Source organism: Cryptomeria japonica, chromosome 9 (genome assembly GCF_030272615.1).
Source record: "Cryptomeria japonica chromosome 9, Sugi_1.0, whole genome shotgun sequence".
Lineage (NCBI taxonomy): Eukaryota > Viridiplantae > Streptophyta > Pinopsida > Cupressales > Cupressaceae > Cryptomeria > Cryptomeria japonica.
The window spans coordinates 567,096,366-567,110,696 of record NC_081413.1 but is presented as its reverse complement, the minus strand read 5'-3'; the positions used below and the strand labels follow the sequence as shown (position 1 = coordinate 567,110,696).

At 40.0% G+C, this 14,331-nt stretch overlaps 1 protein-coding gene across 1 annotated transcript in view; it reads left to right on the top strand.

Moving 5' to 3' along the window:
• The window catches only part of LOC131051276 (uncharacterized), an 82,228-nt gene that overhangs the window by 62,158 nt on the left and 5,739 nt on the right, over window positions 1-14,331 (top strand). Inside the window, exons 10-11 of the mRNA XM_057985712.2 lie at window positions 11,203-11,310; window positions 11,397-11,471. Of these exons, the coding sequence (XP_057841695.2) occupies window positions 11,203-11,310; window positions 11,397-11,471 (183 nt within the window). The remainder of the gene's footprint in view (window positions 1-11,202; window positions 11,311-11,396; window positions 11,472-14,331) is intronic.

Sequence of the window (14,331 nt, the reverse complement as noted above, 5' to 3'; positions counted from 1 at the left end):
GACCGGTCAAGGTATTGCTTGATCCTCCTTGCAGACATATATATATCAATCGGTATTTGTGAGAAGGACATCGAAATTGATAAATGCTCTTTCTCCATCTGCAACATACCAGGCAATAATCAGATTTATTATATTAAGATTTAACACATACTTGAAAGAAAAGATAACCTTGAATATAACTTGTATCTTGAATTGAAAATTGAATAACATTTACATGGTATTAGAGCCAAGTTAAATCGAAGCCGAGGCTATTCAATTTTGTGGAAAATTCAAAACAAACATATTCAACATCACATTTCTTCTAATGGCTAGCGCTATCAGATTCGAAGATAGACTCAGAGGAGGTGATGACTTCTCAGCATGGAAGTTCAGAATTAAGATGATTCTAAAAGAAAATAAAGACGAATCATTTGTAAAAATTGAAACTGCAAAACTTGAGACTGAACCTGACAAAACAACTTGGAGAGAGGGAAATGAAAAAGCCATCAAAATCATAGTTGATGGGGTAAGAAATAATATTATGCCCATCATAAGGAAACATGAAACGACCTACAACATGTTCAAAGCACTTGAAGATGCATTTGAGATATCCAATGCTAGTAGAACCTTGGCTTTAAAAAGAGAAATAAATCATATAGCTATGATCAAAGGAGAGTCAGTCAATGCCTACTTCATGCGGATATCAGCCCTAAGGGATGAACTAGCAACCCTTGGATATGAGATCCAAAGCAAAGAATTAACACTCATTGCTCTAGACAGGTTGCCTAGTGTATGAGAAACATTCGTCCAAGGCATCAGTGCAAGGGACGAATTTCCAAAGTTTGATAGGCTAAAGGCAGATTGTCTCCAAGAAGAATCAAGGTTAAATAAGAAAGGGATCAAACAAAAGAATATAGATGAAGATCTTCAAGTCCTAAATACAAACTCAAACAAGAAAAGCAAGGCAGAAACAATTTAGGAAGATAAAAGGTCGTCATGGCAAGAACACCTTCAAGAAGGACCTTTCACAGATTTAATGTTACAGATGTGACAAATTTGGGCACTATGTTGCCAAATGTCCAGAAAGAGCCAAACAACAAGCCACATTTGCCAAAGCAAGAAAATCTAAAAGGGAAGATGACTCCTTGAAGTAAGTACTCTATTCAGCACTTACAAACCAAGCATCAGACAAGGTTACCTCCTAGGTGATCGACAGTGGCTCATCCAAACATATTACAGGGTTTAGAGAAGTGCTAGAGTCCATGATAGAGGAGAATGATGAGGAAGTAACTATCGGAGATGACTCCACACATCCAGTCAGAGGAATTGGAACCTGCACCATCAAACTAAAGTCAGGCATATCATTACAACTTAAAGGAGTACTATATGTCGCAGGCATCAAGAGAAACCTAGTCTCCATATCAACACTAGAGGATAATGGATACAGAGTGACCTTCATGGACAACAGAGTGTTGGCTTGGCCAAACAATTCATCTATCAAGAAAGATAAAACCATTGGTCAAAGACAAGGCTACTTGTATGAGCTGTGCACAGAGCCCAACCTAGCCCTAATCCATGAAACTACATATGCTAATGAAGTTTGGCATAGAAGACTAGGTCACTTGAATTTTAGAGCTTTATCATCAATGAGAAACCTTGTCACAGGCCTACCTAAGTTAAAGCAATATCATTCAGGGGCATTCAAAGGATGTGCCCTAGGTAAAACTGCTAAGGGTGCTTTTCAAAATAGTACTAGGAAAACAAGCAAAATTTTAGAGTTAGTTCATTCTGATGTATGTGGACCAATGTCTGTACCTTCTTTAGGGGGATTTTTGTATTATGTAATATTTGTTGATGACTACTCTAGGAAAACTTGTATCTACTTTCTGAAATGTAAAGAATCAGAAGAGATCCTTAATAGGTTTAAAGAATTTAAATCACTAACAGAAAACTACTCAGGAAATAAAATTAAAACCTTAAGAACTGACAATGGGGGGGAATACACCTCAGATTTGTTTAAAGACTTTTGTAAAAATGCTGGGATTAAGAGGGAGCTTACTATACCTTATAATCCTCAACAAAATGAGGTAGCTGAGAGGAAAAATAGGACAATTGTAGAAGTTGCCAAAGCCATGATTCTTGATCAGAATCTAAATACCAATCTTTGGGTAGAAGTAACCAGCATTGCCGTATATGTACAAAATAGATGTCCTCACTTTCATCTTGAAGATAAAACCCTTGAAGAAGTCTTTACTAAAACAAAACAAGAGATCAGCCACCTTAGGATATTTGGGTGCCCTGTCTATATTCATGTACCTAAGGAGAAAAGATTAAAATTAGAGCCTTTTGGAAAAAGGGGAATACTTGTAGGATATAGTGAAACCTCCAAGGCCTACAAAATCTATATACCTGGTCAGAGGAATATTGAACTGAGTAGGGATGTAATCTTTGAAGAAGACTTAGCCTTCAAAAGAGCCCAAAGCTCAATAGAACCTGAAGTCTATATCCCCTCCCCTAGAATAGAGGAAGACTCTGCTCTTGAGCTTCAGAGGGAGAGTCTTGAGGAAAATGTAGGTGAAACTCAAAACCCACCTAGAGAGAATCTCAAGAAAAGACCACTATGGGCCACCAAAACTGTAGAAGAAGCTCAGTAAAAGGCCTAACAAATTCACCAACTATGCCGCTCTCATGAATGATCTCTCAAAAGCAAAACCTACTAATGTATCGGATGCACTTAAACATCAAGTATGGAAGAATGCCATGTCTGAGGAATACCAATCCATTATGAAAAATGATGTTTGGGAGATTGTCCCTAGGCCAGCTGGGAAATCTGTTGTCATCTCCAAATGGCTCTTCAAAATCAAACATGTTGTAGATGGCAGCATTGAGAAACACAAGGCTAGATTTGTAGCCAGAGGATTCTCTCAAAAGGAAGGAATTGATTATGAGGAAACATTTGCACCTGTAGCCAGATATACCTCAGTAAGAGCGGTCTTAGCCATTGTAGCATCAAAAAGATGGAAAGTTCATTAGATGGATGTTAAGACAACATTCCTTAATTGTGAGATCTCAGAAGAAGTATACCTAGAGCAACCTGAAGGGTTGGAGATTCATGAGACAGAGTCTCATGTGTGTAGACTCAAGAAAGCTCTCTATGGGCTTAAACAGGCTCCTAGGGCCTGGAATGAAAGAATTGATACTTATCTCTCAAAACTAGGCTTCTCCAAGAATGATGCAGATCCTAATCTCTACTATAAACAAAACAAAGGTGATATGCTAATATTGATTTTATATGTTGATGATTTGTTAATCACAGGAAAAGATCACCTCATAGATCAGTGTAAGAGTGACCTTGCTAAAAAATTTGATATGAAGGACTTGGGACTCCTTCATTACTTCCTAGGTTTGGAAGTATTGCAGAATTCTGATGGCATTATACTAAACTAGGGTAAATATACCTTGGATATTTTGAAGAGATTTGGAATGCTAAACTGCAAACCCATGACCTCTGCAATGGAAACAAACCTTCTTAAACTTAAGGAAGCAACAGTAGAATCACAACCCTCAGATCCTACTCTATATAGGCAAATGATTGGGTCCCTGATGTATCTTGTAAGTACGAGACTAGATATCTGTTATGTAGTTAATGCCTTGAGTTAGTTTATGTGTGAACCAAAGGAAATACACCTGGTAGCAGTAAAACATATCATGAGATATCTGCAAGGTACCCTAAAACTTGGTCTCAAATATGAGAGAGTTGAACTAGATCTACACGGATTCACAGATTTAGATTGGGCTGGAAGTGTAACTGACAGGGAAAGCACCTCAGGGTGCTATTTCAGTTTAGGTTTAGCCATGATATCCTGGATCAGCAGAAAACAGTCATCAGTAGCACAGAGTTCCACTGAGGCCGAATACATTGCAACCTCCATGGCTGCTCGAGAGGCAGTATGGCTTAGAAAGTTGCTTGTGGGGTTATTCGGTGAACCAATGAAGCCTACAGTTATTCATTGCAACAACCAAAGTGGTATAAAACTTTCAGTGAATCCGGTATTTCATGACAGATCCAAACATATTGAGATTCCATATCATTATGTACAAGACATGGTAGATAGGAATGTGATCCAGTTGGAATACATTTGTACAAGAGATCAGACAATAGATATTCTTACCAAACCACTTTCAAGGGTGAAAGTTGAGCACTTCAGAAAAGGTCTTGGTATGATTGAAATGTAATTTGCTTTGTACTCCTATGCTTATTAAGATGGTTTATGTGTAAACTTCTTTGTCATGTTAGGATTTTTATGGGTTTAAACCCCCTGTGTTCATGTCTAAGAGGTGGCGATCTCTTAGATAATGAACACTTGTATGTAGACATTACATTATAAGGTGACGATCTTATGATGTTCAAACCAGTTATCATGTTGGATCTCTGGTATGCCATGGATGTGCCATGATTGTGTTGTGGTAAAACATTTTGAATAAAATGTTAGTGCACATACCGCAACTTGAACAAGTAGAGAATTTAACTATTTTCCTATACTTATTTCTAAAGTATTGCATGTTTAGGCAATACTGATATCACATGCTTAGGTGATATCCTGTCACCACAAGTTGATGTGATGAACATTTATATCACGTGTTTAGGTGATACTTCTTGTCATGTGATTAGGTGATATGATTTTCTAGAGAGTCAGATTACGTAAGGAATACTGACCATCATTAGAATTGTGATGCTTGATATGTTGTCTTTCATTTATCTTACCTAGCTAAGAGGGAGTGTTAATGCATGATAGCCTCAGTAAGATAAATGGTTGAATGAGAGATAAATGAAATCTCTCATTCAATCATCTATCTTATCGATAGACTATGATAAAGACTTCAAGTTATCATTCCTTCATTTGATGATTATTCTTCGACTTATATATATACAACTTTACTTGCATATTCCGATCAATATCTGATTCTTAAACCAATGCTTAACTATCGATAATTATGGGCTATAAATCTTATAGCACAGAATACCAATTGGTATCGGTTTACATTGTAAATCGTATGCACACAGATTAGTATCGGTCAAACATGTTAACTGTGTGAACACCGATGTTATTGGGTTTTAGTTTATAACTGCATACACACCGATTAGTATCGATTGACTTGTTTATGATATACATGCCGATTAGTATCGGGTGATTTGTTAAGTTTTATATATATACTGATTGGTAAATGCAATGATAATTGAAAAGGTGCAATCAAGTAATATCTTGATCGGTCATGTGGACATGACCGGTCAAGGTATTGCTTGATCCTCCTTGCGGACATATATATATCAATCGGTATTTGTGAGAAGGACATCGAAATTGATAAATGCTCTTTCTCCATCTGCAACATACTAGACAATAATCAGATTTATTATATTAAGATACAACACATACTTGAAAGAAAAGATAACCTTGAATATAACTTGCATCTTGAATTGAAAATTGAATAACATTTACAACCCTGTAAACGGATCGAAGTTGAAACTGTATCGGGAACGTGATAAACCAGTCCTATTAATCAACATGTTGGGATATGCCACAAAGGGAGACTGGACCATTGGAAGAAGTAAGGAAGTAGAGGAATATCCTGTGGTTGCTATAGAACGTTACAGACATGACGAAGATTGGGCTAAGCCACTCACATTCATAGAAAAAAGATCCGTGCCCAAACAAGTCGAAGGCATCGCGGTACCCAAAATTCAAAAGCACCTTACAAATGCCTACTTCGGTGATCCGACCGTATGGATAAGGATCACGGGGCATTGGAGGAAGAGAGCTCCATACGAAGGATTCCGTGAAGGCTGTATTGCGTACAACATTGATGAAGAAGCAGAGGCTAAAAGGAAGGCTAAACTTGTTGAGAAGGAAGAGGAGCCAGTCAACTTGGAAGAGGAGGTAGATTTGGAGTATGGTGCAACCTTGGGACCATGTTTGAAAATGGTACTAAAAGCTGAAGACTTGTTTGTGATAGCATTACGACCTGGCGAGTAGGAAGCGAGCCCCAGTGCACTCTACCGAGTGATCCCTAACCCCGTGGGCCCACCGCAGGTGGATGGCGAGAAAGTGACATGGTACCAGCAGTATGGAGGTCGGTACATAGATGGAAGTTATAAAGGGGTGGGACCGGCACCACTGGTGGACAAAATATGGGACCTGGAATATGTGGGCACGTGTTGCCCCGAGGAGTGTTACAGGAGACTACCGCAAGTATGTGCATGGCTGCATGACTCGGAGATCAAAGTAAGACCTCAAGAAGATCCCATTGGGGTAAAGAGGAAAATGGAGGATCCGGAGAAGGAGGGTGATGATCAAGTGGGACCAAGCAAAAAGCGGAAGGAAGAAGACATTGGCAATAACATAAGATTGAGGAAAGAAGTGAAACATCGAAAAGACAAGTCGTTTAAACAGAAGAAGACAACACAAGCTTTGAAGGAAGAGGTGGTATAATTTCGGGCATAGGGAAGCGACAGAAGAAGCCTTTAGAGGAAGCAAGTTGGCAAATGCCATGGTAAATTGAAGGTACGCATACTCAAATATAAAAAGTCTTGCCATGTTAGAGTATTGAAAGAATATTTGGGAAGGAAGATATTAGAAATAGAGAAAGGAAGGCAAATATTAAAAATTAAAAGGCAAGGGTTTAAAATTAGGGAAAAATTAAAAGAAAGGGGAGAAATATTAAAGTTGAAAAAAGAAAAATTGACCAAGGCAAAACAAAAGTTATTTTATAAAAAATTAATAAAATATGTTTTAGTAACCCTAATTTTGAAGGAGAAGAAACTTTATAAATCAGCCCCGTCGTCTAGTCCAAACCAACTGAGCAGCGAAGGGGAGAAGGAGGAAGTGAGAATTCTAGAAAGTTGAAGGCAGTCGTACGATACCGTACCATCATCACAAGGATTGGTGTATGAAATCGTACGGACGGTGTAGGCCGAACAACATTGTCAGCAAAGGTGGTCATACGACCTAGTACGAGGTACATTGAAGTGCATGCAATTGTCATACGAGGCCGTACAAAGGCGGTCACTGAAGGAGGAAATACCCGTGCGGACATCTTCCTCGGCAGAGTACGAGCCTGTACATACAACAAACAATTTGTACGACCAAGTACGGTTGGAGGAGGGTGACAGAGGAACGCCGTACGAACTACCCCGATAATGTGTGGACTCAGCATCGTACGGTTCCGTACAAGGTGACCAACTTGGCAAGGTTGTGTATTAGTTGTACGAATCCGTACACAACATCTAGCTTGAGGGGTGACCAAAAGAATTCCGTACGGTAGTGACATGATTTCGTACGAGGCATAAAGACATCAGGATATTTTTTCGAGTATTCGTGCGGAGTTGGAAGAAGTTCGTACTACATTATTTGAGAGAATCAAAGAAGAATTGGTGAGGGACCTATGACATTGTACGGGAGCAAGGACTTAGTAGCGGTCAAAGGTATGGTAATGACAAGTTGGGGTGACCCCAGCCGGGCATAAAATTCAGACCATTATAATAACGGTCAAGGGTAGGGAAAAGTACAGAACCCTAGGCAGACAACAGTGATGGTGACAAGTACAGGAGAGCCCAGTAGTAGTAAGAAGGCCAAAGTAAGGCCCAAAATCCAACGGAGAAAGTGATAGTGGACACTTTGACATTTGAAAGTGTCACGAGAATTGAATGCCGCACCTGGTGGGAGGAAACCCCTCCCGACTATGCATTGAAGAAGTCTCTCAGGAAGGCCAAAGTAGACCACACCATTCAAATGCCAACCTTAAACATAAAGGAGTTCAAACCGGTTCTCCGCACCATGGTGGCTGGCTACGAGCCTTGCAGACAGAAATCCATTATAGAGTACCAGGGCTACACTATCACGGTTTCCTTCAAGCCGCATGACGTCCAGAGGGTATTTGGAATTCCAGACAGAGGAGAGTCAGTGTCGAAACCAACCACCAAAATGACGAAGGAGAGAAAGATTTTTGGTTGAGATTGGTGTGTCGCAACAATTTGACTCCTGCAGAATGGAAGAGCTTGTGGACAAGTAGCAACAACAGAGGGCTAAAACGCTCCATTGCCAATGATGATTGGAGGTGTCTGATGGCCCTGGTGAAGAGTAGGCTGACAGGGGCCAGTAGGGCTTCAGATATTGCTATTTGGATGATAAGCCTAATGAATGGGCTCAGCTTGGGTAGGGTGTATAATTGGTCGCAACTGCTCTCGGATAGAATCCATGAATTTCTTTCCCTGGAACATAAAACATTCTACATGTGCCACCATGCCTTTTGCCTGTTCTTGGAAGCTATTCGGATGTAGGTACCCTCAGAGAAGTGGGGGAAATTTCAGCCGTAGGGAAGAGTAGAGCCAAATAAACCTGCCATGTACCATTGGATTCACTGGGACACTCTTGGTGGTGACACCATCCAGTCGGCCAGGAAGAAGAGGAAGCAAGACGTAGAGGAGGAGGAAAGCTCGGACGAGGATACGGAAGTGGAAGAGGAAGAGGAAGAGATCGAAGATTTGGAGAGCTGGAGTGGTGAGGAAGGGTTCCGAATGGCATCGCACAGTGTGGACTCGGATGAAGTCAAAGAAGTGGAAGGGGTGGAAGTGCAACCAGGAGGGGAAAAGGTAGAACGACCCATGACTGAAGGAGTACAAGAAAAAACTATAGCGCAGGTAAAGTTTGCAGCCCTGAAGCTATCCCCTTTGGCTCACTTGGTACCCTCGTAGGCATTGATAGTGGCCACGCCGCTGGGAGACGCCATCCCAGTCGGTGTGTTATTTCAGAAAGTTCTCGAAGGATCCCCATGGGCACCAATCCGAGTGTCCTTACCCCAGGTTGCGCTGACCATCAGAGGGGTAGTACAGTCGAGGGACAAAGCCGCACAAGCATCTACAGGGGCAATACAGTCAGTTAAGGGAGTCGTACGCACACCTCCGACAGTTCACTGTACGGATGACACAACCGTACAAATGGCAACACCTTCAAGAGATGTATAGATGACAGTGGTAGCACCTTTGGGTGGAGGGGTACCGACGCCGGTACCTTTGGGTGGAGATGTACGGGTGACTGTGGCTGACGACGTCAGACAAAGTGCAGACGACATAGTGCATACAGACGAAGGGCCAATACAAGAATAGTTGGCTATACTAGATGCTCTCATGGCATGGGAGATAGACCAAGCACAAGACATGGATGCATCCCTGGACAGTTGGTTGGGGAAGTTTGCCCTTGCACCCTACACACCACCTCCCCCTTCACCACACATGATGGCAGTTGGCCAGGAGCAAATTCAGGATGAGGGGATCAAAAACATAGGGCAGACCCTGAGGAAGTGGGGAGAGCGAACAGGAGAATACGCATAGCATCATCAATTTGGAGGATGAGAGCTTCCAATTCGGAAACAACAGGATGATGGACAAGGAGTCGCCACCAGGGAAGGATCCCTCCGAGGGTCTTTGCATTTCACAACCCGATTCACAGGACCCAGTGGGATCCATTCGGCGATTCATGATGGAGTTGCAAGGCTTTACAGAGGTAGCACGAGGCATCGCCAACCTGGCCTTACTCGTAGATGCAGGAGCCCTACCAGAAGCGCAAAAGCTTCTGGAATTTATGACCTCCGGATGTCAGGAGGAGTTCACACAGCAGTTCGTCCAACATGGCTGGCCAACAGCCAAGACTCCTGAGATGGTGGCAACCTGGTGGGGCACACACATCATGCACGGCCAGGGGGCACTTGGCCCCACCTTGCAGGGTATGGAGAGATCCTATAGGGAGCTATATTTTCAGATGTAGTGGGCCCAGGCTGAACAACGAGCTGCTAAGGAAGAGACTGCTGGACTTCAAAAGGAGTTGGATAAACGTATAGAACTTGCTGTTGTGGAAAAGTAGATTAGAATTGAGCTGGAGGAGGCGGTTGCACTACAAAAGACCTGTATGGCCAAACAGAGTATTCAGATGAAGACATTAGAGGAGAGTGTCTCGGTCCTGACACGTGGGGTGGAGTAGAAGGATAAGGATCTGATGGAGGCAACTCTCATGGTGAAGAAAGCTTCTGAACGCCAGTTGGTTGCTGAGAGGAACCTATGGCTCCGCATGGAGCAACTTCAGCAGTCCCGACAGCAGGCTCCAACTTCTACCACCCCAGGGACGTCTTCTCATCCATCTCATTCTTAGTTTCAGTTTTGACGAGCTACCATTTTGTCTTCGTCTTCTGGAAGACGACTACTTTCTTGGGGGGGGGGCTGATTTTAGGCGGCAATTAGGCTAATACTTATAGTTTTGCTAAGTTATGTTTTTGTGTAATAAGACAGCCGTTGGTTCCCGTAGGGGTTAGTCGGCAGTTGTGACGGTTGGCATCTCCGCTAACCGCTGGGTGTCTTATATAATGCAATGTAAGGGAACCATGGCGTTGTTGTTGTTGTTGTTGATGATGATGTACTAGTTTGGGATGCAGTAAAGGAAATATCTTTCTGCCATATTGTTGCGACTGTTAATGTTAATTTATGTTCTGCATATAATTGAAGTTGCTGGTTATATGTTCTGTGTATTCTGTTTATTTTGTGAACTTGAACAACTCACAGTAGGGGGGTAAACAATGTCATGAAGCATATGAATGATGCTAAAATCCTATGCTCTTGTTTATATGACACTAAAAGAGGAGCTAGCATGGCTCCTAAAAATAGCCTCTTCAAACCATCTGGTTACCTCCTCTGCTCCTGATATGTGGTGCCTTCTCAAGAGGTCCTCAACATCATCCCTGAGGACCTAGTAAGCTCATTGTTATCATCATCAATGGAGCCTCTGTAAATTCACAGCTTCTTTGTACATGATCTTTAGTTGGGATCTAATCAATGTAAAAAGTGAACAATGTGCTAGAAACATGAAACACAAGAAACAAGAATCACTTTGGAATTCAGGGTTCAGTTTCTATTATTGCAACATGGCTGACACCTTTAAAGAAATATAAGCACCAGGAGTAGCTGTCTTTAGACTAGGGATGATTTCACATGGAGGTGTAGCTTTTCTCTTGTTCATTTTTATCCTACATGGACATCCACAGAAAAACTATTAGTTCTTGAAACAAAGCTAATATCTTGTCACAGGTGTTTTCAGAAGCTTAATTCGTAATGTAATGGATCATTAATATCTTGTCTATTATTAAAGGATTGGATTGTTAATTTTTTTTGTGTGCATGCAGGATTTTTTCAAGAAAAATGGAGTGGCAGTTATGACTGTTCGGGAGCTTTTTGACTTTGTAGTTGATCCATCCATTGCAGATGAAGATGTTGATGAATACCTGGAAAAGGTTTTACCTGCTTTTATTTGTTGATTTTCATCTAGTTTCATTATTCTTTTTAGGGTTTGACAATTTGATGTTAAATATGGTTTTAGATGCAACAAAAAATCCAAACCCGAGGCACACAATCATCTACAGAGGACGAAATTGCTGAAGCTGTTTTTGTGCAGGTAAAAGCTTTTGTTTTGAGTTTGTAGGAGGCAAGATTATGTTGTAAGGATCCAATTTCTTATGTAGATTTCTCTCTCTCTCTCTCTCTCTCTCTCTCTCTCTCTCTCTCTCTCTCTCTCTCTAATATTGTAATGGTTTTAGAATCATCTGAAACTGAAGAATACTTTGGTGAGGTACTAGCGGTGCACAATGCTGGCTGGTCATCTATATAAATAATAAAAGCTGTTGTGCAGATACTTGTAGTTAAATTCAGTAGTCGTCTTGTATATGTTTTCATATATTTCGCTTGGCATTATACATTTCTTTTTAAGTAAACCTTTCTATATACTTTGAAATTGAGATTCCTTTGAAAGATGGATGCAACTTTTATCTAGGTTACCGGTCTGGCCCCCTAGAGGATTCGAGTCTCGGTCCGGTCTGGATTCAGTCCTTCCTGAGTGCATCCAGAGCTTGGCATTTCACCCGTGGGTTTGTCTCAGATGAACCTGGGAGAACCTGCGATGTGTTTTTCAGATTTTTTTCATTGTCCCATATCTTTCTCTCAAATCTTCCACATCGTTTGGTTATCTTGTCTCCTCCTCTTCTCCACATTACAAATCTGCATTTCAAATTGCGTATATAGCCTATGCATTTCAAATGGTATAGGCTGATTTACTAAATAATATATCTTGTATATCGCCCATGCTTGTACTACTCGCCATTCCTGTACTTTTGTCCTACTGGCGCTACTTCTGCTTCCAGTTTTCATATCTTATATTTATATATAATAATTATTAATATAAATAAATAATAAAAATCAAATATATTAATATATATTATATTTATATATTTCATATTTTATATTTATATATAATAATTTTAAATTAATTAATAATAAATATATTACTATATATATTAATACATATATACACATAATTTTCATATGTTTTTGTATGGATGAACCCAAAACAAACCCAACCTTAAAAAAATATTTTGACCAAACCTGTGAACCGAACCTGAACTCGAACTGGTAACTTAGACTTTTATTGATTCTTGTGCAAGCCTCACTGCTTGTATGGTTTAATGCATGGATCTGATGCATTTCAGTAAAAGGCAGTATGCAAAATAATATTCAAGGTCAAGGAGAATGTTGAAACTTCTAGATTGGAAACAGTTCAAACAATTGTGATTTGCCAAGACTCGACGAACTTAATTTTGATTTGGACTTAGGTGATTCAACATCTAAAATAATACTTAAATTCCCTAAAAAAATTTCATGCAAAAAACAGCTACACAATATATCAAATGAGTCTAAAAAATGTTGGGAAATGTTTTTATTACATTGAAACACAAAAGGAGTACACATTGTATCAACATGCAAATACAGCTGCCAATAAATACGATGTGTTATGAATCATGATGATTGAAAACCATCATAAAAAAATACATAGCAAGTTATAACAATTTATAATAATCTCTTACCCATATACATCCTATGTAATGTCCCTTTTTTGAAATGAGATATAATAATAAATAATAAAAATAAATAAAAACATACAAAATTATTTGAAATCTAATTAAGTTGAATAAATGGCCAAAAGGCATGAAATGAAGAGTTGTGACCTCAAACATGAGATATAAAGGGGAGATCATTTGAGAAAGGACATCCATAAATATTAAATGGGTAATGAAGGTAATCATTTTGGAAATGAATTATTATTCTCAGAGGCAGCAACGAAGGGTGCTGACTCATTGCTTGTGAAGGGTGTTGGGAAAAGGTTATCATTGATATCAAATGTGTTGGTCAAATCTGTCATTGATGTCAAGGTATCTGGAAGAGTGAAATAATTGTCATGTCTATGTCTGTGCATTTGAGTTTTGGAAAGATCTGGAAATACTATGACAAGTTATGTTGATGTTTTTTGTTGCAGAATGTTTGTTATATCATCTTGCATCTACTACTATTGTTTGAGGTGATCCAAAAAGGGTCTGCGGAATGTTTAGAGGTTTGCTCCTCAGATATTGTATTTACACTGGGTTATGCTTTTCATTCTGCTGCAATTGAGAGTTATGGTCTGCGGTTTGGAACCAAAGTAAAGTTGCTCTTGATGTATTAGATACTAGAGTTTCTTGAGTTGAGCTTGAACAAACATAAAGTTAGTAATGATAGAGTGCTCACTGTGTATGTTGACAGATTGAGTTGATGTTTCGGTTTGTTGCACTAAAGGATTGTAACATGTGCTCACCAGAGATAGCATCTGATGGGCTTTGCGACCAGATAAGTCTACATTGGGTAACACACAGTGTGTCCTTTCTTCTGGAGTAACGTGTGGCCTTTTGGACTTGGCCTATTACACATTTGGTGAAGGTTTATGTTTGTGGCTGACGTGCAGATGCATTAATCTTTTCTTAGGCCGGCATGTGAATGCAATAATCATTGTAACACACATATATATAGTTGATCTAGGTTCATTCCTAGCATGTCTGTTATTGTAATATTCGATAATTGATTGATTGATGTGTATAATGAGGGTGATGCTATGTGAGTTGCATGCCAATCATTGTGCGGTTTCATTAAAAGATCATATGTAGTGTGGGCGAGTGTTTTGAAGGTTGATTGGATCAAATGCAAGCCGTGTATTCAGTTTGAAGGTCCGCTATTCATATCTTGTATTTTGGTGGGATTGGTTTCTCACTTGCTGAGTTGGTACTCAAAAAATTGGAGTTAGGGGCTTAGTGTCTCTTGTAGGTTGGTGCTTGCAAATGTAATTGGTGATTGGTGTCTTCGGTAGGTTGGTGCCTACTTCATATGAGTGATCTATTATTTTGTTAGGTTGGATTTGGACAGTAGATCCAAGCAACTATTCTCACTATTGTTCT